The sequence below is a fragment of the Typopeltis vanoorti genome, chromosome 12 (assembly GCF_054136105.1).
Source record: "Typopeltis vanoorti isolate ZY-2024b chromosome 12, IOZ_Tvanoo_1.0, whole genome shotgun sequence".
Classification (NCBI taxonomy): domain Eukaryota; kingdom Metazoa; phylum Arthropoda; class Arachnida; order Uropygi; family Thelyphonidae; genus Typopeltis; species Typopeltis vanoorti.
Genome location: NC_143560.1, coordinates 123069157 through 123096933, shown reverse-complemented (window position 1 = coordinate 123096933; position 27777 = coordinate 123069157). Strand labels below are relative to the sequence as shown.

At 35.1% G+C, this 27777-nt stretch overlaps 1 protein-coding gene across 1 annotated transcript in view; it reads left to right on the top strand.

The window, feature by feature from the left end:
* LOC150101198 (deubiquitinating protein VCPIP1-like) overlaps positions 1-27777 on the top strand; it is a 331399-nt gene that overhangs the window by 195089 nt on the left and 108533 nt on the right. Inside the window, exon 10 of the mRNA XM_090402113.1 lies at positions 12917-13074. Coding sequence (XP_090258239.1) covers positions 12917-13074 — 158 coding nt within the window. The remainder of the gene's footprint in view (positions 1-12916; positions 13075-27777) is intronic.

Here is a 27777-nt window from a genome sequence, read left to right as displayed (position 1 = left end):
GGAATAACATAGACACTAAACACGTACAATAAAGCTACAATGGTATCCGAAAAGAAAAAAACGCAGCCTAATTAAAAAATTCAATTACCTTCTAAAAGAAAAAGAAAATCAAAGGAAACATCTAGATCACTCCAAAGTAGTAATTAACCTCTCCTCAAGAGTTCTAACGAGAGATGAAACAAATCTTCTTATGAAGGGCTTTAATTTTGCTGTAATGCCATGACAAGTTCTGAAAATTGATATCATAGCCCAAATTAAAAAAGGAATAAGAAATGCACCAGGAGATATAGCAGATCTGATCCACATTCAAAGCACAGCATTACTATTAAATTGCAAATTACCACCAAAAAACCTACAAAAAAACAGAATTCGCAGCCCTTAACTCAAATCAGACAAAAACATAATCATAATAAAAGCAGACAGGAAATGCAACAGTGATTTTAAACTCAAAAGATTATAACAAAAAAATGAAAAGCCTTCTTGAAGATTGCAACACCTACACAGCATTAAACAGAGACCCCACTTGGCAAACTCACAAGAAAACCAATGAACTTATCAAGAATATACCAAATTGGTCTGAGGAACTAAACAGAAATTTACAATCAAAACACCCACTAGTTCCTAGAATATATGGGGTTCCCAAAATTCATAAACGAGATATACCACCAAGACCGATAGTAGACGGAAGGAACTCTCCTACCTCAAATCTGGCAAAGCACCTTACGAACTTGATTTTACCACATATAGGAAAAACACCATCGTTCATTAAGAACAGCACAGACTTCATAGAGAAAGTAAAAGATATACACATCGATCTTTCTGACATATTAGTGAGTTTAGATGTGGTCAGCCTTTTCACAAAGATTCCAAGAAATGAAACAGTAAACATCCTAGAAAATCTCTTCCCACTGGACATTGTATAGCTACGAACATTGCATAAAAAACACATTCTTTCCTTACCAAGACAAACTCTGGGAACAAAAAGAAGGACTAGCAATGGGTTCACCTCTCTCACCAGCTCTAGCAAACCTCTACATGGAAAATTTTGAAAATAATGCTGTACAAAACTGGCACATCAAACCAAAAATTTGGCTCTGCTATGTGGACGATATCTTCATTATTTGGTCAGGAACAGCACTAGAACTGACTGCATTTAAAGACTATCTTAATAACTTACGTCCTAACATAAAATTTACTCTGGAACTAGAAGAAAATAAAAAACTTCCTTTCCTAGACATCCTTATAGAAAGAAAAAACAGATTATTGTTCTCCATTTATAGAAAGCCAACAAATACAGGAAAATTCCTTCATGCTACCTCACGCCACCATCCCAAGCAAAATATAGGCCTCATAAAAACCTTAAGGGATACAGCATACAGCATCCCCAGTACAGAAGAAATACAATACTTAACACAGATCCTACAACTGAATGGTTTCAAAACTAAGAAAATTATGAAAATTCTCAATACAGCACCTACAAGAAACTTAAATAAACAAGACTTCAAGAACGCAGTCACCCTTATATCAAAAATGTAAGAGATAAATTAGCCAAATTTCTCTACAAGTACAACATAAAAGTGACTTTTCTTCCACTTGAAGATGATTAGATCTGTTATTTGGCTTTTGAACGAACTTTTTTGATGTTCATAATACCAATGAATGAACTTGTTTTTTCGTAATTTCTTATAGTTTGTGCTTTAAACTGTTAGTTATCTTTATCCCTGAAGATGTAAGTCTGATGACCAACGAAACTTGTTGGGTTTGTTTTTTTTTTAGTATTTGTTTAGTTTTAAAAAGTCTTTTTTTAATAAAAATGTGGTCACAAAACCGGAAGGATTCGATTGAACTTCTTAACCACAGAAACCTCTGCAAGAAATCTAAAAATTATTATCCTTTCTTTTAGGGTTACACAGTGATCAGCATTCATTTTAAAAATTTTATGGAATTTACAACTGTGTTAAAAAAAAAAAAACTTTTTTTTATTATCCCGACTTTTCGATCTTCACATCAAGATCATCATCTGGAGCATACATAAATATACAGGACAAGCTGAGTTACATCAGTCACTGTAAGCTAGAGAAACAATGATTTGATCACATGTTATTCTACTGGCGTGACCTCTGGGCGGAAAAAAAAAAAAAATTACATCAAGCTAAATTCTATTTTACAAAGACAGGAATAAACATTCTTTTGGATAGTTTTCTTTCAGAAACAATTGGTGTCTATTTTTAGTATTACGATTCTTATTTTTGATTTACAATACTAGATTTTCTACAGAAGAAGCATTTAATTTAATATCAAAAATAAGAATTGTAATACTAAAAATAGGACACCAATTGTTTCTGAAAGAAAACCATCCAAAAGATATTTATTCCTTATCATCATCATCATCAAATTCCTGCCATGTACCCTCAAGTACTATCATATCCTGTACAGGATATGATAGTACTACATGAAAAAAATTACATCATTATTAATTTCCTATCTTCAATTTTCCTCCAAATCAGTGTGTTACTTGTCAACACTCCAACATCATCATATCTTATATTTTTATCGTCTAAAGCACTTTGTACCGTATCAATCCACCTATATCTTGGTCTTCCTCTGGGCCGTTTTGCTGCCAACCTGGCAGAGAACACTTGTTTTGCTAATCTTTCTTCGCCCATTCTGTTTAAGTGACCATACCACCTGAGATTAGCTCTGCTAACGCATTCCTGGATGCTGACAATGTCAAGTTCTTTCCTAATATCCTCGTTTTTAATATGATACTGCCATTGATGCCATCTGTTCATGCCTATAATCTTTCTCACGACTCTCATATCTGTGGGCTCTAGTCTTTGGTCAAGTGTTTTACTTCTGACCCAGCTCTCAGATCAATAAGTTAAAACTGGTTTGAACACTGTCTTGTATACAGCTAATTTAGTGTTCCGACTAATTTCTCTCTTATTCCATATGAATTTATTCAATTGACTTCCCACCGTACCAGCTTTGCTGATTCTGTTGTCTATTTCTATATTTAATTTACCATCTTCAGTAAAAATCGTGCCTAAATAGCTGAAATGTTTTACTTGTTCCACAGGTTCTGAATTCACAACACAGTTGACATTTTCAATGATTCTGCCTATTTTCATTGTCTTTGTCTTTTTATTGCTGACCTTCATACCATATCTATTACAACAGCTATTCAATTTAGTCAGAGAATCTTGCAGACTTGTAGCGGATTTATTTAGAAGTTTAACATCATCCGCATAAAGCAAAGAGCTGACATTAACATCTCCAATTTTGATATCATGTTTAATACCACTTTCCTTCATAATGTGATCCATATAGATAATGAATAACAGAGGGGATAATGTACATCCTTGTCTCACACCAGATTTAACATTAAACCATCTTCCTGTACTTCCTTCAATTCTAACTGCTGACTTACAACTCAAATAAAGACTAAGTATTGCTTGATATAATGCCCCATTGACACCATATAGCTTCTCTCTTGGCTCTTTGTCATATGCCTTTTCCAGATCGACAAAACTTAAATACAGATCTTTGTTATATTCCCATGCTTTCTCGACTATTTGTCGTAAAGTGAAGATGTGATCCTGATAGCCTCTATTTGGCCTGAATCCAGCTTGTTCTTCAGCAAGCTTTTCTTCCACAATTCTTCTCAACCGTTTCTCAAGTATACTTGCATAGATCTTGCCAGGAACACTCAGTAGGGAAATACCTCTGTAATTCTCACATTCCGTTTTATTTCCCTTTTTATATATGGGTACTATGAGAGCTCTACTCCAATCATCAGGAATTCGTCCCTCTGTCCAAGCTTTCTGAACTATGCAGTGCAGCCACTGTAAGACTCTTATACCACCATACTTCAGCATTTCTGGTCGAATATCATCTACTCCTGCTGCCTTTCCACATTTCAAGAATTTGATGGCTTTTTCTACTTCAAGTATGGATATGTATTCCTGACTGCATGCCTGGTCAGTGTTTTTTACCACTGTGCTGTCATCACTGCTTGTTTCATTTTGCAGTTTTTCAAAGTAATTACTCCATACTTCAAGGATATCTTTTTCTCCCGTTTTCATGTCACCTTTACCATCTCTAATTCCTTTTATAGCACTCTTTCCTCCATTCTTAAGCTTCTTCAACAACCTCTAGAATATTTTGCCACCTTCTTGATATTTATTTTCTATATTCTTGCCAAAGTCCTCCCATGACTTTTGTTTAGCTAGTTTTACACAGTGTTTAGCATTCTTACATTTGTCTCTATATTCTCTAAGAGCACAAGCTGACTTATTTGACAGGAACTTTTGGTATGCTTTCTTCTTTTCCTTCACTGCCTCTTTAACTTCCTGTGTCCACCAGGGAGTTCTGATTTTTTTATCCTTACAGACAACCTCACCACATGCCATTCTGCCTCTCTGGCAGAATCAATCAATGTTTTCTTCAGAGTTTGCCACTGAATCTCCAAGGTTTGATTCCTGTTCTCAAACTCTTTCATTTTTTCTTCAATAATTTTTGTGTATTTTAGTCTACAGCTCGCATCTGAGAGCTCCTCAACTTTTATTCGCTTTAAAACTTTCTTACATGTTATTCTTTTCAATATGAAATTCAATTTTATCCTGCTCAAGACTAAATAGTGATCACTTCCAATTTCAAATCCTCTGTACACTCTGGTGTCCTGCACCAGGGAGAAAACATCACTATCAACAATAACATAGTCAATGAGACTTTTCTTATTCCTAGCCTCTTATCTCCATGTGAATTTGTGGACATTTTTATGTTGGAACATGGTGTTAGTAATAACCAGTCCATGTCCTGAGCAGAAATCCAACAGATATTTGCCATTATTATTAGCTTTGCTCTTTTCTCCAAATTTTCCCAAAATATTTTTGTATGTCTCACAATCATTTCCTGCTCTGCTATTTAGATCCCCAACAAGGACCAACTTTTACTTTTTCATTGTGTCAGTTGCTTTTTCTAAAGCCTCAAAAAATTCCTCTGCTTCTACCTTAGTAGAACCTTCTGTGGGACCATAGGCACAAATAAGTTTTTTTTTTTTTCCACCAGAGGTCACGCCAGTCATAAAATTTGGCACTTATGAAATGAGTCACTACTTTGAGGTTCCTGGGATAAAAAGTAAAGATGTGGCAAATATAATAGAGAAACAGAAAAGTAAAGGAGATAGTAGTGCTTGCTAGAACAAATGGTTTAAGTAGTGATATGAGAGAGGATATGATAGGATTGTTGGAAGAAGGAAGAAAGAAAAATGAGGGCATGAAAATTATTACCAAGATATGACAACACTGACTTATGAAGGAGGAATATGATAGTAAATTATTCAGTGTGCAAGCTATGTAGAAGAAGTGCATGTGAGTTTCTGGCTGTTTAGAGTGGGTTTGATGGTAGAAAAAGACTGGGATAAGAGGGACAGCCTGCAATCGAATGGATTTGACATCAGGAGCCTAGAGAAATTCTTTATTGGGTGAGACCTAATGAAGGGAATTAGAGAAACTAGATCATCATCATGAGAGGAGCTATTGTATGTCTACAGCTGTGGTATGAAAATGATACAAATGTTATTGAGTATGGTTATGAATCTGCTCTGAAGCAGTGGAAATATTTGCTTTGGGCTCAGACTTTTGAGTGTTTGAGGACAGAAAATAGAAGGTAACTTGTTATGTCTGTACATAAATGCCAGGAGCATCAGGAACAAAGGGGTAGAGTTCATTCCATTAGTGAATACGTTTTGGACTATTAATGAAACCTGGATAGCAGAAACAGATTCCTTCATTTCCTTCAGAACTGTTGAATAAACTTCTGCTGTAACAGTTTCACATTTCTGTGAGGTACTTGGGAAGGATTACACCATCCATATCCCAAAAGACAATGACAAGAACCTTCCATGGTGAGTGTAAAAGGTATTTTTAAGGACAGAATAAATAGAAGAGATGGTACTTACAGAATGATTTGAATAAGCTAGAACATTGGGCAAATGATAACTGTCAATTCAGTGTTAGTAAGAGAAAAGTTAGGCACTTTACCATGATGAGATTGCCATTGGCACACAACATTGGTGCAATGATACTACAAGAAACTGATGAAGCTATAAGTTAAAAGGTAACATAGCATAATCTGCAAATATAATTGCATGTTGTAGTGAACATTGATATATAAGGAGAAAGTCAGTTTGCCTCTTCATAAGGCCTTGATACGACTGCACTTGACTGCTGTGCACAGATTTAGTCTCTTGTATCATGGTGAAACACAGTGCACATGAACACGGAGGTGTTTCATGCACGCTGCCCCCCCCCTCCTCCTCCCAAGTATGTGCAATGAGGTATCCATGCTTGTATCTAATCTTCGACAAAGCATAAGCATGTCTCTAGTTTATGTCTGAGAGACATTATATGAACTATTTAAGACAAGAAGAATGTTGCCTTTTCAGATGAATCTCATTTCTTGCTGTCATAGAGAGAGAGAGTTAGATAAAAAAAAAACCTGTTTGTTTTGGAATTCGCACAGATTTCACTAAGGACTATAACCTCTGATTGTTCAAAAACAATAATATGAGGGTGTGCTGAAAAATTGTGATAATTACCATTAAAGAAATGAGGTAGCACCATGTAACTTGCACATTATTCTATACATTCTCCTACATATTCACAATGCTGTTGCATCATTTGCAGTCTTCTGAATAAAAAAGTCTTTCCCTTCGTGCACAAACTAGTGGAATCATCCGAATGTTATGGTACAGCAAAACAGGCAGCAACATTATAAAATTGAAGGATATTTTCTGAACTTGTGGTTATCAGGTGCATCCTTTCACAGTGACTGTCTTCCCAGATGGCTCAGTTGTGTTCTGGTAGGAAAATGTGCACTGCAATGCTGCTAGTATTGTTCATGAGTGGTTCACCAAACAAGACAACTTCCAAGTATTGGCATGCCCACTGAATTTGCTAGATTGGAATCCCATAAAACATTACTGAGATTATAGTCCTTATTACTATGCTGCATAGTGATGGTTCTGGCTGCAAGAGGGAGAACCTGCTAACTGTTTTCAGGTGTGAATAAGATGGAGGTCATAATATTACAATTGGACTGTGTTTATCTCATGCCCCTTAATATGTTAAGCTCAGTGTCCTGTCATGGCCACCTAAACCAGACTTCATAAGACTAAGTAATCTCTTATCTAGTCTACATCCATGATGTGTTTTCTAGTTAGTTTGCATGCTTTACAAATGAAAAAAACCCAATGCTGCCTCTAAGAGACTGGCTAACTTACTCTCGGGATGCTCTTATAAATTGTTCTTTGCATTCTCATCTTGAATAAGATCCTGACTGCGTATTCAAAGAAACTTCATTGCTATTACTAAGTTTTGGCAGCTTCTTAAACTCGTTTTTAATTTTGAACTATGTAGAAGCACTATATGGTAAGAACAGTTCAGTACCAATTTACTTGTAAATCCTCTGGTGTGTATGTGTGTGGGGGGTTTATATTAACTGGTATTATCTCATCTTCCCTTTCAAGTCTGGCCCTTTGTCCCATCATAGCCAAGTAACTTGTATTCTTAGAAACCCGTTATAGCTTATAATAGGACAGTTAATTCGGTCTGCATTGTGTGCATTAGCTGTAAATTGTGTGGTTTTTTTCTGGCTGGCTTGCCTGTTTTAAAGTGAGAAGATCCAAAGTTTCCAAGAGGGGGAAACCTTCCACCTCCATATGAGACCAGCTCACTTCCCTTCAGTTGAAAAATCCCTGATAAAAGGTTATTTATAGCTGGAATGAGATGGAAGATCCTCTTCCATCTCATTCCAGCTATCTGTTTGTTTTGGAATTCGCACAGATTTCACTAAGGACTATAACCTCTGGTTGTTCAAAAACAATAATATGAGGGTGTGCTGAAAAATTGTGATAATTACCATTAAAGAAATGAGGTAGCACCATGTAACTTACACATTATTCTATACATTCTCCTACATATTCACAATGCTGTTGCATCATTTGCAGTCCACTGAGAAAAAAAGTCTTTCCCTTGGTGCACAAACCAGTCCATCATCATCATCAAATTCCTGCCATGTACCCTCAAGGGGTGTACAGGATATGACAGTACTACATGAAAAATTACATCATTACTAACTTCCTATCTACAATTTTCCTCCAAATCAGTCTGTTACTTGTCAAAACTCCAACATTATCAGATCTTATATTTCTATCGTCTAAGGCACTTTGTACCGTATCAATCCACCTATATCTTGGTCTTCCTCTGGGTCGTTTTCCTGCCAACCTGGCAGAGAACACTTGTTTTGCTAATCTTTCCTCTCCCATTCTATTTAAGTGACCATACCATCTGAGATTATCTCTGCTAACGCATTCCTGGATGCTGACAATGTCAAGTTCTTTCCTAATATCCTCATTTTTAATATGATATTGCCATTGATGCCATCTGTTCACGCCTCTAATCTTTCTGAGGACTCTCATATCTGCGGTCTCTAGTCTTTGGTCAAGTGTTTTACTTCTGACCCAGCTCTCAGATCCATAAGTTAAAATTGGTTTGAACACTGTCTTGCATACAGCTAATTTAGTGTTCCGACTAATTTCTTTCTTATTCCATATGAATTTATTCAATTGACTTCCCGCCATCCCAGCTTTGCTGATTCTGTTGTCTATTTCTATATTTAGTTTACCATCTTCAGTAAAAATTGTGCCTAAGTAGCTGAAATGTTTTACTTGTTCCACAGGTTCTCCATTCACAACACAGTTGACATTTTCAATGATTCTGCCTATTTTCATTGTCTTTGTCTTTTTATTGCTGACCTTCATACCATATCTATTACAACAGCTATTCAATTTAGTCAGAGAATCTTGCAGACTTTTAGCGGATTTATTTAGAAGTGTAACATCATCCGCATAAAGCAAAGAGCTGACATTAACATCTCCAATTTTGATATCAGGTTTAATACCACATTCCTTCATAATGTGATCCATATAGATAATGAATAACAGAGGGGATAATGTACATCCTTGTCTCACACCAGATTTAACATTAAACCATCTTCCTGTACTTCCTTCAATTCTAACTGCTGACTCACAACTCAAATAAAGACTAAGTATTGCTTGATATAATGCCCCATTGACACCATATAACTGCAGCGTATTGAATAGCTTCTCTCTTGGCACCTTGTCGTATGCCTTTTCCATATCGACAAAACTTAAATACAGATCTTTGTTATATTCCCATGCTTTCTCGACTATTTGCCGTAAAGTGAAGATCTGATCCTGACAGCCTCTATTTGGCCTGAATCCAGCTTGTTCTTCACCAAGCTTTTCTTCCACAATTCTTCTCAACCGTTTCTCAAGTATACTTGCATAGATCTTGCCAGGAACACTCAGTAGGGAAATACCTCTGTAATTCTCACATTCAGTTTTATTTTCCTTTTTATATATGGGTACTATGAGAGCTCTACTCCAATCATCGGGAATTCGTCCCTCTGTCCAGGCTTTCTGAACTATGCAGTGCAGCCACTGTAAGACTCTTATACCACCATACTTCAGCATTTCTGGTCGAAATGCTGAAGTATGGTGTAGAAAAAGCAATCAAAGGCTTGAAATGTGGAAAGGCAGCCTTTGATTGCTTTTTCTACTTCAAGTATGGATATGTATTCCTGACTGCATGCCTGGTCAGTGTTTTTTATCACTGTGCTGTCATCACTGCTTGTTTCATTTAGCAGTTTTTCAAAGTAATTACTCCATACTACAAGGATATCTTTTTCTCCTGTTTTCATTTCACCTTTATCATCTCTAATTCCTTTTACAGCACTCTTTCCTCCATTCCTAAGCTTCTTCAACAACCTCCAGAATATTTTGCCACCTTCTTGATATTTATTTTCTATATTCTTGCCAAAGTCCTCCCATGACTTTTGTTTAGCTAGTTTTACACACTGTTTAGCTTTCTTACATTTGTCTCTGTATTCTGTAAGAGTAAAAGCTGACTTATTTGCCAGGAACTTTTGATATGCTTCCTTCTTTTCCTTCACTGCCTCTTTAACTTCCTGTGTCCACCAGGGAGTTCTGATTTTTTTATCCTTGCACACAACCTCACCACATGCCTCTCTGGCAGAATCAATCAATGTTTCCTTCAGAGTTTGCCACTGAATCTCCAAGGTTTGATTCCTGTTCTCAAACTCTTTCATTTTCTTTTCAATAATATTTCTGTATTTTAGTCTACAGTTCACATCTGAGAGCTGCTCAACTTTTATTCGCTTTAAAACTTTCTTACATGTTATTCTTTTCAATATGAAATTCAATTTTATCCTGCTCAAGACTAAATAGAGATCACTTCCAATTTCAAATCCTCTGTACACTCTGGTGTCCTGCACCAGGGAGAAAACATCACTTTCAACAATAACATAGTCAATGAGACTTTTCTTATTCCTAGCCTCTTCTCTCCATGTGAATTTGTGCACATTTTTATGTTGGAACATGGTGTTAGTAATAACCAGTCCATGTCCTGAGCAGAAATCCAACAGGTATTTGCCATTATTATTGGCTTTGCTCTTTTCTCCAAATTTTCCCAAAATATTTTTGTATGTCTGACAATCATTTTGTACTCTGCTATTTAAATCCCCAACAAGGACCAACTTTTCCTTTTTCATTGTATCAGTAGCTTTTTCTAAAGCATCAAAAAATTCCTCCACTTGTACCCTAGTAGAACCACACCCAAACAAACCAGTCCTCAGCTGCAAATATGACTCCATCATTTATGGTAAATTTTGTTCCTTTCAAGTGTTTCTTTAAATTTGGAAATAGGAAATAGTTGGATGGGGCCAGGTATAGCAAATAGGGTGGGTGAGACAGACATTGAAAGTACAGGGTGTGTATTGTCGGTTGGGTTTCATGAGCAGTGTGAGCAGGTGCATTGTCCTGCAAAAGCAACACACCTCTTCTCATTTTCCCACAGTGTTTTTCCTTCAGAGCTGTTGAATAAACTGCTGCTGTAACAGTTGCACCTTTTTTGAGGTACTTGGGAAGGATTACACTATCCATCCATCCATCCATATCTCAAAAGACAATGACAAGAACCTTCCATCCTGACTTTTGGGTTTGGAACTTCTTTGGCTGTGGAGAACCTTTGTGTCTTTACTCCATTGACTGTTGTTTGGTCTCTGGGTCATAGCGATGAAGCCATGTTTCATTAACAGTCACAATATGAGCCAAAAATTTGCACCTGATTTCTCAAAATGACTTAATCTCTAGAGATGACAGCACACATTCTCTCTTTTGGTCAGCATTCAAAAATTTAGGGACCCACTTCACTGAGAGCTTCTGTATGTTCAGATTACTGGATAATAACCCTAACTTGTTTCTTTGATATCTCCAGAGTCTTTGCAATATGTTTTTGGCTGGTATTCATGTATCATCAAGGATCATGGCATACAATCATCAATGTTTTCATGTGTGATCTCTGTGGAAGGTCTTCCTGACTTGGAGACATCTGTTGTTTCAGGGTGCCCAGTTTTAAATTTTGCCACCCATATGCCAACTTTGGATATGCTGGAGCACAGTCCCTTAAAGTCTCACACAAAGTTTGGTGAATCTCAGTTGCGAACTTTTCTTGCACTATGAAAAACTTTATGATTGCCAGAACCTCTGTGTTTACGAATTTCTTCAAAACCTCTGACATGTTTTCTTATATATCCTAAAAGAAAAGAACAAATTATTACAATTTGACAAAACATGGGAGTAAAAGGGTTTTAAGATATATTCTTTCTTGTGGTTATATCAGTTCTTTAATATCATTTTTGTTCTAGGTATTTATCAGAGCTTTTCAGCCTCCCCCTCATAGATTCCTTCTGCCACTTGCTTGCTCACAGCACTGATATGCTATAGGTTTTGCAGCTTTTCATGTGTGGGGGTGATATAAAAAAATAAAATATGCTGGCTTGGTTGGTTTGAATGGTTAGTGTATCTTCTCTCCAATAAGTAGGCTGGAAGTTTAAATCTTGTCAAGGGCACTTATATTTGTGATTATCTTTAGGTGTGAGATAATTTCATTGCCTGTTGTGCGACACTGTTCTGATTATTGGAGGCCTTAAAAGGTTCCATGTTTGGTCTCTTTGAGCTTTGTTTCTGAATTACAAGAAAAATAAGATACTCGCACTGTATATAATTATTAAAAATAGAAATGTATGTGTAATTTGTGAAAACAGAAAACAAATCCTTAGCCCAACTATGATCCTAATATAGGTTTACAACCTTTCTTGGATGGCAGTCACATAAAAGGAGGGGAATATATATATAAAAAAAAAAAAAAAAAAATCAGCTAACGCCTTTTCATTCCCGTATACGGGAGTAGGCGAGGCCATTTAGCCCTATCTAACTTTTGGAGACTGAGTGAGCAGTTCAATCTCCACTGGTACCCAATCAGAGACAGATGGCCCAAAGCTATCACTAATTAAGCGGTACGCAGTGAAGAGAGACGGCTCAAATGTGCCGCCATCTCGTGGTCCCTAACCCTAACACAATATATTTAATGTCTGAAATAATGTGGGTTCTACGGTCGATTTTCTTGAGTTTACAGGACGAAAAACCCGAGTTTCCGGGAGGAAAAACCTGCTTGCCCGTGCCAGAGATCGACTAACTCGGGAACCGGTCGAAAAAAGGCTTAGAAAAATTTCCTCTAGTCGCCGTCTAGACTCGAAATGAAGTCTTCCTTCGTGCGGCCAAGCACGGTGGTGTGCAAACGCCACATCCACTGAGCTACACAGGCTAGGGGAATATATATATATATATATATATAACTGATTAATATAAAATCTCATATTCACTTTCTTCTTTTCTAGAAATGTTTGGAAATAAAAATGAAATCCATTATATCATGAATCAGATCTTATTTTATGCTTTATCCTCTTTTAGGGGTTTTTGGAAGTGAACGCATAATTCAGCGTGTGGTGGATCAGATCTTAGAGCAGACTAAAATGCCCGAAGATTCTTCTGAAGCTTTGCCTTCTGCATCAACTTCTCATCATACAGCTAGGCAAATTTCACAAAAAATGATTATTTGTGGTCACAAGGTAATGACATTCTATATGTAGCCGTCTCTGTATTTTAATCATTTAAAAAAAAAAAAATTACATCTTGGCCCAAAGTAATTTCTAAAAAGCTTAAATCTTATGTCAAACCACCTTAGATATATGGTGTCCCTAAAATTCATAAACCTAATATATCCCCCCCCCCCGCCATTGTCCAATAGTAGACAGCATAGACAAACCCCACCTGCAAACTGGCGAGACATTCATTAAAATCACTACCCCCTTACTCACAGGCAGAACTAACTCACTATTAAAAATTCTCTGCACTTTAAAATAATAATAAAAAAATTAAACTTTACAGATTCTGACATAATGGTTGGTTTTGATATTACTACTTCTTAAACTTTCATTAATGTTTAAGGTTCTTAGCTGTAGACTTCGCAACTGTCTCAAGGATAAGGTGGTTGGCCCTATGCCTCCCAGTGTGTCCTATGCCTGTAGATGCATGTGTTCACGGGGCCAGTTTGCCTATTCTGGGAGACGAAAGATCCAATTTTCTGTTGAAAAAAATCTCCTACCTCTGTATGAGACTGGCTAACTCACCTTTAGTTGAAAGAGACCAGATAAAGGTTCCTCATGAACGGGAATTGAGCCCAGGTCTTTCTGGCCAAAGGACTTTGACTATACCAACTGAGCTATGGAGGCTCTTTGATATTACTTCACTATTCACTAATATATCTTTGAAAGAGCCCTTTGATGTCATTCAACATAATCCCCTCCCTCCCCTTAACCTAATTGAACAATTTAGATTCATCATGCATTCAGGTCATTTCTTATTGACTGAATGTGACTGCAATGGATCCTTTCCAATATGTATCAATATTTACTGACATAAACTTATGATGCATGCAAATATTAAATGCATCACTCAAAATGCTGTACCAGTGCTGCAGCATTGCAGTACTGGTACAGCATTTGTACCAGCTTGCAGCGACAAGAGTGCAACATATATTCACTGCTTCAATTATATATGTAGTGTGAAAGCAGGCATAGAAAATATGCAAACAATTGGGCATTGTTGCATTACATCAAGATTACTCTATGGGTATTGACACAGCAATTTCATGATTCTGTCACAAAATTTATTTAAAACCATCCTTAGCTCGCAGGCATACACTAATAGGCAGTGTGCCATAGTTTGCTGACCCTTTATGAGTACAAAATGGGAAAAGAGCACTCAGAAGACCTAAAGCTGGTGACTGCCATGTTGAAAAAAATTAGTTTGTCTGAAAATACAAATAGATAAAAAAAAGTACACAATTTTAGCACTAAAATGACAGTAGAAAAAAAATCTGAAATTTACGAGATTGGATAGATCTTTTTGTGTTTATAGTGTACTGGGTGGTTTTTATTGCGATACATTCAAAACAGTGTAATTTGCTTTTGTTTTCTTGGAAATAGAATAATGGTGGCCTTGATTTTAGGTATAGTTTCAAATGTAGAGTATGTAGTGATATTTGGGATAATGATATGATGAGTTTTTTGTTAATATCGCTGTCATTCTTCAGTTTGTATTTTGTGTTGGCCATGTGATGTAAATAGTCTGGTATAGGAATGATAGAAATATGATTATGTTCAATTAAGGATGATTTTATGGAATGAGCAGAATTTTATAAAATAAGTCAAGTGGATGTAAGAGATGTTATTACAGTGGATTGACAGTGAGCATTTGTATATGACATTATGCCATAATAATATGTTGAATGGTGTTACGTGTTTGTTTTAATTTGTAGTTTTGATAGTGGTAAAGAATTTTATAATTAGATGATTTAAAGAGATCATCACTTTGTTGATGTTATTATATGGAAATTTTAGAAAACTATGCATGTGTTTGATACTTTTTTTTTTTGTGGAAAATGGGGGCATAATTTTGAGCACATAATAGATGACATTGTCTGTTAGTTGTCAGGATTTTGCTCAATATGGAAGATATCTTTAAGGCAGTAAGAGATGAAACTTATTTGTAATGATTAATAAACTGTGTTAATATAAGATTTTTTTTTGTAAATACAATAAGGGTGATAAGAAGAAAAATAAGAAATTGCCAATATTGATATATTTGTGATAAACTTTAGTTAATATGATGATTGGATCTAATCAAGGTCAAATTTAAAAAAACACAAGGGATATGTAATACTATTTATTTAATGCATATATTTCAGCCTGAATATTACAGGTCGTCATTGTGGTAACAATAGTTAATTACAAAACAATGGATTGATTTGAAAAAATAAATGCTGCATCATGTTACACATAAAACAACACATTGGTATAACTGGGAAAATATTGCAATGTTCACAATTCATTAGCTATTTAAAAAATTATTAGTGTGTGATTAAAATAATCTTTCCCATATTTTAGATATAACAGTTGTTCTGATTTAAGTTCGGATGGTGAAGTAAGGTATCAGTGCTTTCTTTAAACAAGTGTTCAAATTTATACTGACATCGAAGAAGTAAGCATATTTCAGACCACAGCATGTTATGGGAGAAATCAGAATATCATAACCATTGTGATAGTAGAACATCTTCTGCATTTGGTAATAATCTCGGTTATGCTCAAAACTTTCCTTAGATTAAGGATACTTTGGAAAAGGTAAAATTTCCAGAGCATCTTTTAAGCAGATCAGGAAGCTAATTTTCTGACACTTTTAAGACATGTCTGATCTGGTACAATTGGATCTGATACAAATTCTGCTCCCATCATGTTATTTTCTTACATTTTGTAAATGACATCTAGGTTTCCTTGTTTGGATCCCTCATTTCAGCAAATGAACTTTTTTAAAACCAGTGATGGAGTTTCTCTCTCTCTAGACTGGTCTTTTACATATTCTTCCTCCATCAATAATGTAATTTAGTGATGGTCTTTTGTTGCTGATATTGTGTTTGACTTCCCATCTTAGGAACTTTGCAGTGCGTAAACAAAAAAAGCCATTATGAATATTTATGACTCTCAATCACCACCCTCCTCCATATGAGAGCATGTAATCAAGGTCTGCATAATAGCTATTGGATGGCACTCTGACCCAGTGGTCACATTATGTTCAGTCTAGTTTTCTAGGTTCAGATTTCCTGATCAGCTACCTACATAATCATGCTGCTTCTATCCCACACAGAGAGAGAGAGAGGAAGAGATTCTACTTCCATAGAGAGAGAATCTCTTTGTGTGTGTGTGTGTGTGTGTGTGTGGGAAGCAGTATATAGATAGAGCAGGTATTATGTTCCTTCTCTCCCACCTAATTCTTTTTGAATATCAACAAACAAACAAAAAGGAAAACCCACTACAAAATACACAAACACATCCACTTTACAACCATACATGGTTTCTAGTTGTTTAATAGAGAATTGTGTTAGACATACTATATTTTTTGAATAATGGCTTCACACATGTAAGAGAAAACTAAACAGAATTTATTACTCCTATATATTGTGCTTGTTAAATTGTGAATGAAACTATGTTGTGTAAATTATTTTTTTTTTTTCATTCACATTTAACATTGCTTATTATGTATTAATCATGATTTGTATAAAAATTATTTATTATTCCTTAATTTAGGATTACTATTTAAATATTTATTCTAAACTGAACCTACTATTAATTTATTAAGCAATAATATGTGCAGAATTTATAATAGCTTAAATATATATATGATGCAATGAAAAATATTAGTATAATTAATTCTATACGTAATGAAAAAGCTGATTAAGTAGCTTAAATATTCTGTTTATTCTTATTTGTGAAAATTTAACGTTATGTAATCACTCATGTAGTTGTAGAGCATTGTATTACATTAGCGAAATGTTTGCGTTCATTTGTTGTCATGGAGACGCATGAAATAAACAAGCATGAGTCGAATAGAGTGTGACCTTCGGACTGAAAGGAGAGGAAAGGATATGGAAGATTTTTAATAAAAGAGAGAGAGGAAGTTTTTGCGGAGCGGGAAGGAAGGTAGGATACAAGCAAAGGAAGTGGAAGAAAATTATAAGTTCTCTAGGGCATGGATTCATGAAAATAGTGTTTTGAAATGAGCCAAAACATAGTGAATTATATACTTAGCTGCAAGTGAAGTCAGCTGTGTTGTATAAGAAAATTAATGCCGTATCCGGATAAATAAAGAACTGGACATTCAATGAAAAATTCTGATTAGTTCCAGTTAGTCTAGGATTACGTCTTAATTCTATGTTGCCCTGAGAAGAATTATATTGAAATTAACTAGTTTGAGAAAAGTAAACAAGAAAAGATATCAGTGCCTTATTGATGTGTTTTTTTTTTTTGAGTAGTGAAGCGCAATTGACAGTAGTTCAGTTAAATCGTTGAAGAATTTTTATTAATGTGTTCCGCTAACGTAAATAAGTTAATTCATAAGTGTGCTCATAATTAATTGATGTATTGAAGATTGTATCTGGTAAGAGTAGTCATATTTGTCTGTTTATTCTAACATTAACATATCTTCGAAGTTCAAAGTCCGAAATAAGATTGCTTGGAATATTGTCCACCTTGATTAGTGCTTCGTGTGAATTTAAACATTAAGTACAGCTGATAGATATGTGGAGACTGATTAAATAAGAAGTTTCGTTTTATTAACTTGAGTTAAGAAAGCTTGTGATTTTGAAGCTGTGAATTGTATGTGAAAGTTTAGAACATTGAATTGGCATGAGTGACTTAGCAAGATGTATTAAGTTAATTGCATTGTTTCATTTTAAAGCAGAATTCTTGTATTTGTTATATATATCATATATTAAATTTTTATTTTGTTAATCTAAATATTGTGTTTGCCTGAATTCCTTTTTATTGCACCGTTCATAAATATTCGAACCTTGCAGGAACCCCAAGTGGAATAGTAAATAATTCGGCCTAAATAAATGAGGAGACTGCTAACTTAATTAAGAATTGATCCTACTATTTTATATAGACTAATCTAAAAAATAGGGTGGTGCAGTATAATTATAAATTTCCCTACTTTTGGATCAGTGATCAATTTGCAATTAGTTGTTACATTGATAAAAGTGACTTGAACCAAGATGGCGGATTTAGAACATAACATGAAAATAGAACATCACGACATGCTCAAATGTCATGAGCTTCTTTCAGGGAAAAGACAGAAAACCTGATAGCAACATTTAAATTCTGAATACAATAGTGTTTCCTCCTACTGGACAGCTGTGACTGAGATACATGATACACCTAAATCTCTTTTTATGCGAATTTTTTTTACGCGAATTCGGAGTTAGGCGAATTGGGATATCAAAAATATTTCTTTTTTATGCAAATTTTTATTCACTTTTACGCGACCAACCTAAAGTCTAAGTTAGGAAAAAAATCCGTAATTCAAAAAAATTCTGAGAATTTTGTAGAATTGCATTCTCATTTCAATTAAGAAAATTCTAAATTCTAGAAAATTCTGGGATTTTTTTTTTTTTTTTTTTTTTTTTTTTTTTTTTTTTTTTTTTTTTGCATTATCGTTTCAATTATGAAAATTCTAAATTCTTATGAATTTCATTTATTGGGAATTCTCCGAATTACATAACTGACTGCACATAAAAAAGCAGTTCTTAGCCGTTTGAATTTGGTGTTTGAGTAGACAACACAGTTACCACATTTTTTGCATTTGCATTTTTTAAGTGAAATCAAAATAAAAATCACGTTATAAAATTAATGATTTTGCCAAGAAATAATAAATGGTAAGCTATATGTAATTTTCAAACTTTCATTTCATTAACCGAAGATTTTAATCCAGCCCTCACATGATGTTGCTGATAACCAAAAAAAAAAAAAAAAGAAAAAGGAAAGCCATTTCCTTGGATATAAAAATTCAATAGATTGTCTTCAAACTGGGAAAGGTGCAGCAGCTGTGGATAAGCATTTTGGAGTCTGTGAATCAACTGTCAGATCTATAAAAAAAAATGAAGAGGCTATTAGAAAAGCGGTATGTTCTGGTACAAAATCGAGTGCGAAATTATCACCATACACAAGAGATGTTGTTCTAGAAAAGGCCGAAAAAGCTTTAGTGATGTGGATAGAAGATAATGTACAAAAAAGAATGCCAGTTGACGGAAATTCCATCAAGCAATCAGCATTGAGATTTTACGAACAGATTAAAAAACTGCAGCCAGATACTTCATCTCAATCGAGGAAAAAATATGAATTTCATGCAAGCAATGGTTGGCTGGCTAAGTTTATTAAAAGACATGTTCGTCATAATATAAAAATTAAAGGTGAAACGGCTTCTGCTGATAAAACAGCTGCTAAAGCATTTCCACAAAAAACTTGCTAAAATAATTGAAGATGGAGGTTACACTCATGAACAAGTTTGGAATATGGATGAAACTGGCCTTTTCTGGAAAAAAATGCCAAACAGAACTCGCGTATCAAAAATACAAAAAACTGTTGGTGGGTTTAAAGCAGCAAAGGATCGCATAACACTCCTATTTTGTTCAAACGCTTTAGGAGATCGGATGTTAAAACCACTGCTCATAAATCGATCATTAAGACCACAGCCAATGAAAGGCGTAGATTTTCAAAAATTGCCAGTTCATTGGATGGTCAACAAAAAGGCTTGGGTGACCATTGATATTTTCACTGAGTGGTTCCAAAAACATTTTGTGCCAGAGGTTAGACGCTATTTGAATGACAAAGGTCTCGAATTTAAAGTGCTTTTGATTCTCGATAATGCACCCGGTCATCCTGCCATAGAACACCCAAATGTGCATTTTTTTTTCTGCCGTCCAATACCATATCATCGCTACAACCTCTAGATCAGGGTATAATTGCGACTTTTAAAACATATTATGTCAGACGAACATTTCAGTATGTTATGAACAAGGTAAATGATAAAAACTGTCAGTTATGGATGTGTGGAAAAAATTTCAATTATGGATTGTATTGATCAGGTTCGATTATTGTTATCTGAATTGAGACCAGAAACTATGAATGCATGCTGGAAACTATTTGGCCTGCATGTGTTAAAGAGAATGCTCCTGTTCCCTTCAATCATACTGCAGAATTCCCCAATATAATAAGTTTGGCATGTGAAATTGGCGGAGAAGGATTCGATGATCTTACTTCGGCAGATATCAAAGAATTGTTAATTGATAAACCTCTTAGCAAAGACGAAATAGTGGAGATTATTTCTGAGACTCCTGAAAGCGAAGAAGTTAATGATAATGATCAAGATAATCCTACTTTTACTGCTGATATTATTAAAGGAGGTCTTAAACTGGCCAGAAATTTAGGCAATTATTTTGCCCTACATGATCCAAATGAAGAACGTGCTGGGAAGTTTTCATGTGAGCTTAAGTTGTTAATGTCTTCATACAGAGAATTATATTGCGACTTATCTAAAGCATCAACACAGCGATTAATAACTGAGTTCATAAAACTACTGAAACAACCAGTGGTACTTTTGTTCAAGACATGACAAGAAGAATTCCACAAGTTGAGGCAGAAGTCAATGACGATAATACCATATCTAGTAGTTCTAGTGATATTACAGTCTCACGAAAACGAAAGCTTTCACGTTTATTGTCAGAAACTGATAGCGAATAACATACTTTTTTTATAGAATCCTTTGCAAACAATTGAAATGAATGTGTGTGTTTTTTTAAGTTATTAAAATTCTTTATATGTATGTGTGTTCTCCATGAAATGTATGTAAAAATCTTATGATCCTAACGAATTTAATGTTTGTTTTTTCATTATTTTTTTATATATTTCAGGTTTGGAACCAATCTTCACTTTTTCTATGGAGTCAGTAGTTCTTTTTACGCGTAATTTTTAGGAATGTATCTATCGCGTAAAAAGAGGTTTAGGTGTATTATACACCTGCTGTGCGACTCGTTCTTGTATTCAGAATTTAAATGTTACCAGTTTTTCTGTCTTCTCTCTGAAAGAAGCTCGTGACATATTGTGAAATATATAGTAATAAATTATATATAGTTTTCTCATAATTGTGTGAAGCCATTATTCAAAAAATATAGCATACATGGTTTCATCACATACTTACATATATGACGTTTATTATCATCACTTAGCATTCAGGTACAAATTTCTGATGTTGACAGAGACTTAGATACCACAGCTGCCCATCTTAATTGAATGAAGTATGTATTGAATGTACTATGCGATTCTTTCTACTTTGGAGGTGTTACTTTCACTTAAACATGCTCTGATTTTATGCAATTCCATCACATTCATTTGATTTTACAGATGCTCTTCAAATCTCTCTCCAACTGTGTATCCTAGAAGTTGATTTTTGCTGCTGCTGTTGTCAAAACTATCTAAACAGTAATGCCTTCATTAGTGACTTTCATATTTATACCTCCACATGAGCTTTTCCAGTGTTACACATACTGAAATATTTGTAAGCATCCTGTTTACTTACCATGATATCAATGGGAAAAGAGTCTTTTCCTATGTTTACTTCCAAAAGAAATTACAGATTAAAGATTTTAAAAAAAGATGATATTTTGGGCATAATGAGTAATTACTTTGAAAAATTATTAAGCAAGTCAATAATTGAAGGACAATGGTAGAAAATATTTCAGATGAATGCAGTCAGTAGTGAATGAAAAAGTCATTAAAAATCCAGTAATCCAGTGTAGAGTGGTAGCTGGAGTAGATTGTATTCATCCTTCAATTGCACACAACTCAGTGGTAGGTGGGTCTACCTTTTGGTTTAGGATCAGAAGGTCAGTCAAGTTTTTTTCTCCACATTTGTCTCAAATCATATCATAATAGCATATGCAATAGTACATGGTCATTGTTGTACTGAAAGAGATGTGACCTTGTTCCATAAAATTGGCGCAATGCAGGATGCATTGCATTCTCTCATACTTTGCAAGTATGCCACTGTTCATCCTTCCAGGCAATTACACCTCTGCTACTAGACCACATAGTTCAAATGATGCAGAACAATATAAGTTTTTTCCCAGCCATCCAAACTCTCATATAATTTTGGAAGGAAGTAGCATGATTCATCACTTAATATCACATAATTCTAATCCTATAAAAGTCACAGTATTCTTTATAGAGTATAGTTTTCACTACTGATTATCAACTCTTCATGCAGGTTGCCCTACTATTAACATGAACATCCACGGATTCTTTGAATGCCTTGTTGGTCATTTCCGCATCACACATGAGCGATTTTCATTCTCTCCTTTGTCATTAACTTCTTGTGCATTACTTCTTGAGGTGTTATCCTTGCATTCCATTTGTTGAGAATGTTGCTTACTGATACAAATATGCCTTGAATGGATAAGCATCCCATGAAAACCTCTTTTGAAGTACATAAGTTCTTTATTAGGGACTGCTGACAGTATTACATGTACAAGTAATTCTTGCTGTATATCTTGTTGCCTTACATAGCAGTCTACCTCTGTATAAGTTAAAAAGATAGGGAATGGGAAGGCAGTAATGTGCATGTCAGTAGTTTTTATTCTAAAGTAGCAAGTATCCAAATATTTATTTCAACATGAGGTGTTTATTCAATTTTAATAACAGATGGGAATTCATATTTTGAGTTATTAATTTGAACATTGGATCATAGTATAATGTAGCGTGGGTATATCTATATAAATATTATTATTACTAGACCTCCAGGGAGTTAGGAACTCATTGAAGGGACCACATATTACACATTCACAGTTCTAATCACACAAAATTTTCTGAGAGAAAATTTTAGCTCTCACCTCCTTGCTTGACTGCATTCATTCTTAACTTCCATGGATCTCGTGCTCACCCTATCCATAAAATTAAAAATCTGCTGGTGCCACATATATATATATATGACCCTTTTAGAAGCTTGTAGGTCTATCATATCACCTCTCTTTCTCCTGTTTGCTAGTATCTGCAGTCATTCTCATCTGTCCTTATAATTGCATTCCACAATTTCAGTATCTTTAACACTTTCTTTTTTTCGCAAGCTGCCCACTATATCTGCATTACCTTGGAAACCTGGAAACCAGATCTGCATGCAGTAGTTCCATTGTAAAGGCATCGTAAAGAGACAAAATTACTTCCTTATCTTTATATGTCAGTGTTTGTTTTAGTATTTCACTTATCCTTTCAGTTATATTTGTCCTTAAACTTCAACTTCTTATCTACTAAAACTCTAGGATTTCTAGCCTGATCACTTTCTTCTAGCACAATGTTTCCCAAAGTGTTGTATGTGCCCCCAGTGGTAATGCAGAAGGTCTTATGGGAGTATGAGGCACTTTTAAAAAAACAATTTTGATTACTTTTTCTTTCTTTCATATATTTTTATCACAGTTGTTGCATAGAAGTGCACATCTATTCTATAATTAATTTTTCAGTAACTAAAAAAATCTGAAGGAAGTATTAAAATGTTACTTGTCATGTATCAACTGACCTCTGTTTGGGTAGTGTCTGGTTGATGACATGATTGTATTCTAAACTTCAACAACCTCTTTATGTATGTAGTTCAGACTGTTTGCATTAAAAGTTTAAATTCAAATAGTTTGAACCACACATTCAAACCTGGCATTAAATTTCGTCTATTAAACTTTTTTATTATTATTCAGACTTTATTCATAATTTTTGCTTCTTCTGTAGGTATATTCACATAACTAAAAACATATTTGATAATAACAAAAAAAATTGTCACATTTGTAATTTATTATAACATACAGCTGAACATCGCCAGAGTTAAAGATCGGTACTATCAACATAAGAAGCCTGCATGGCAAAGAAATGGAGCTAGCTGAGGAATTAGATAAATACCAGATCGACATAATAGGGGTGACTGAAACAAAAAAGACAAAAGCTGGCGAGATCTTTCTGAGCAGTAAATACAAAATGTTATATTCAGGCAATAACAATCAAGGAAAAATGGAGTAGCCATAGTATTCAACACAAAATATGAGGCTAATCTTCTTGAATGGCAGACAGTCTTAAGTAGAGTGATGTGGGCAAATATCAGAATGGGGAATTGGACAATGAGACTTATTTGTGCCTATGGTCCCACAGAAGGTTCTACTAAGGTAGAAGTGGAGGAATTTTTTGATGCTTTCGAAAAAGCAACTGACACAATGAAAAAGTAAAAGTTGGTCCTTGTTGGGGATCTAAATAGCAGAGTAGGAAATGATTGTCAGACATACAAAAATATTTTGGGAAAATTTGGAGAAAAGAGCAAAGCTAATAATAATGGCAAATACCTGTTGGATTTCTGCTCAGGACATGGACTTGTTATTACTAACACCATGTTCCAACATAAAAATGTGCACAAATTCACGTGGAGAGAAGAGGCAAGGAATAAGAAAAGTCTCATTGACTATGTTATTGTCGATAGTGATTTTCTCCCTGGTGCAGGACACCAGAGTGTACAGAGGTTTGAAATTGGAAGTGATCACTATTTCGTCTTGAGCAGGATAAAACTGAATTTCATATTGGAAAGAATAACATGTAAGAAAGTTTTAAAGCAAATAAAACTTGAGCAGCTCTCAGATGTGAACTGCAGACTAAAATACACAAACTTGTTGAAGAAAAAATTAAGAGTTTGAGAACAGTAACCAAACCTTGGAGATTCAGTGGCAAGCCTTAAAGAAAACCCTGATTGATTCAGCCAGAGAGGCATGTGGTGAGGTTGTCTGCAAGGATAGAAAAATCAGAACTCCATGGTGGACACAGGTAATTAAAGAGGCAGTGAAGGAAAAGAAGAAAGCATATCAAAAGTTCCTGTCAAATAAGTCAGCTTTTGCTCTTAGAGAATACAGAGACAAATGTAAGAAAGCTAAACACTGTGTAAAACTAGCTAAACAAAAGTCATTGGACTTTGGGAAGAACATAGAAAATATCAAGTGTATTCGAACAGAAATGCTGAAGTATGGTGTTATAAAAGTCTTACACTGGCTGCACTGCATTGTTCAAAAGTCCTGGACAGAGGGACAAATTCCCGATGATTGGAGTAGAGCTCTCATAGTACCCATATTACCAAGAAGATAGCAAAATAATTCTGGAGGTTGTTGAAGAAGCTTAGAATTGGAGGAAAGAGTGCTATAAAAGGAGTTAGAGATGATAAAGGTGACATGAAAACCGGAGAAAAATATATCCTTGAAGTATGGAGTAATTACTCCGAAAAATTGCTAAACTAAACAAGCAGTGATAGCACAGTGGTAAAAAACACTCAACAGGCATACAGTCAGGAATACATATCCATACTTGAAGTTGAAAAAGATTAGATGTATTTTGTGCTGACCACTAGCAAATTTCTTGACTGCTTCCTGTGATCTTGAAGCAATCACATCGGCTTCCCTGGACACGGTAGCATTGTCTCTGGTCTGTGCTGTTCTACTATCCATAGAGGTTATATTCAATTAATGCAGCCAACTTGCCACTCCTCTGCTGTATAGCTTCTGATAGTGCTTTCAGGTTGATGGCTCCATCCTATCTCTCTTTGCAGATAGAGGCCTTCTCTAACATAAGGTACCGACACCCTTCACAGCTTCCACTGACATGGGGTGCAGATGCTTCAGGTGCTTTTAGGAACTAGGTAGTGGTCCTGCCCAATTCTGTCAACTAAATCAGTTTCGATTTTGGCTCAAGCTTTAGGAAGCTTTGTACTCACCTTGACACAGCACTGTCGTAGGATTCTTGTAGGCATTTTTTAGGATCAGTGATGCCACTCACTGACCCACCACATCCTGGTAGTGTTGCCGCTGTTGGTCTGGACTGCTTATTCTTTTCATTAAAGAATAAGCAGTCCCGGACTCTTAACTTATTTCATTCACTTTGAAGTTTGAATTCTTAAATTTATATATATATATATATATATCTGCAGACAACCATTCTCACTAGCTGAATAAATAAATGTTTTATTTAGCATTCCTACTGAGGTTCCGTTTTTCAAACTTTCATTTTTTTCTCAATATTTTGTGTATATGTGTACCATTCACCTCTGAAAGATGTTCAGCTTGAATTCTTTTTAAAACTTTTACATACTATTCTTTTCAGTATGATATTTATTTTTTTCTCCTTTTTAAAACTAAATGATGAGCACTTATTTCTGATATCCTGTTGACTGTTATATCCTCAGCCTGACAGAGATATGAAGATATCTCTGTCAACAATAACATAGTAAGTCTTTTCTCCATGTGGAATTTGTACACATCCTTATATTGAAACATAGTGTTTGCAATGTCTTTTCAGAAGTCCTGAACAGAAATTCAGCAGGCACTTATTGGCTCTGCCCTTTCTGCCAGATTTGCCCAAAACATTTCTCATTTTGCTATTTAGATTTCCTACGAGGACCAAATTTTTTTGTCATCTGCTTTCTGTATTGACTCAAACTTCCTCCACTTCTTCCTTACTAGAACTTTTTTGGGACCATAGGCACAGATAAATTTTGTTGTCCAGTTCTATATTTGAAAATTTTACCACAAGTCTGCTTAAAATTTCCTACCAATCAAGAAGTTTATCCTCGCTTTTAGTGTTGAATGTTATAGCTGCTTATTCCTTTCCCTTCTTACTATTGCTAGAATATAACATTCTATGTTTATTATTTAGCAAGATCTCACTTGTTTTAATCTTCTTATTCTCAGTAACATCAATTTTATCCATATGGTACTTTCCTCGTTCTTCTGTTAGTTTTAATTCTGCTGATGTTGAGTTTGTTCCACTAGCTGACTTTTCACCATTCACCCTGGTTCCATGTTTAACAGGGCAATGCCCAACCATCATACATTTTTCCGTGTTGTACCCCATATTTATTTCTGGGTTAAACCAGTGCAGAGTATAATTTATTATTATTAAGAGAGACCTCCAGGGAGTCAGAGACTCATTGCAGGAGCTCACATACTACACACACACCAACTATCATACTTATTCTTAAATTCATTTACACTGCTTACACCACCCTATTAGAAAAAAAATCTAGCCCTCGTCCCCTTCTCAGCTTCCAAGGATGCCCTCTTGTCCTTTCTCTAATCTCCATAAATTGAAAAATTTCCATCAACTGAAATCCTGTATGACCCTTTCAGAAGTTTGTACGGCTCAATCATATCACCCCTTTTTCTTCTGTTTGCTAGTGTCTGCTGTATACAAATTCTCAGTCTGTCTTCATAATCAGTATTCCACAATCCTGATATTATTTTTACCACTCTCCTTTGTACTCTCTCTCCCCAATATATCAGAATTACAACGGAAACCAGGAGACCAGACCTGCACATAATAGTCCAAGACTATTATGTGCTGTTAAAGTTGGCCTCTTATCTTTTGAGTTGTATATGGGGAATCTTTGAGGCAGTACATCAATGTATCCCTATTGTTCGAAGAATAAATAGGTTCGGAGTGAAATGGATATGCAGCCTTATTAAGCAAGAGATCCACAAGAAGAAGATGATGTGGAAAGAATATCGTGAGAATAAGAGTAAGAAGAGTTATGAAATATATAAAGCTCAGGCCCGAAAAGTAACGAGTATTGTGAGAAAAGCTAAAACATAGTATGAAAAGAAATTGGCCATGCAAGCTAAAGGCAATCCAAAAGAATTTTATCATTATGCCACAAGCAAAAGAAAGAATGAATGTGGAAGAATAACTTTATTGAACGCAGATGGTGCACAAGTGTCGGATGCTCAGGAGATTGTTCAGTTAATGAGTGCTCACTTTACTAAGATATATCAACCAGGTGTATGTAGCAGGTGCACAGTGCTACTGCTATGTTGGATGAAG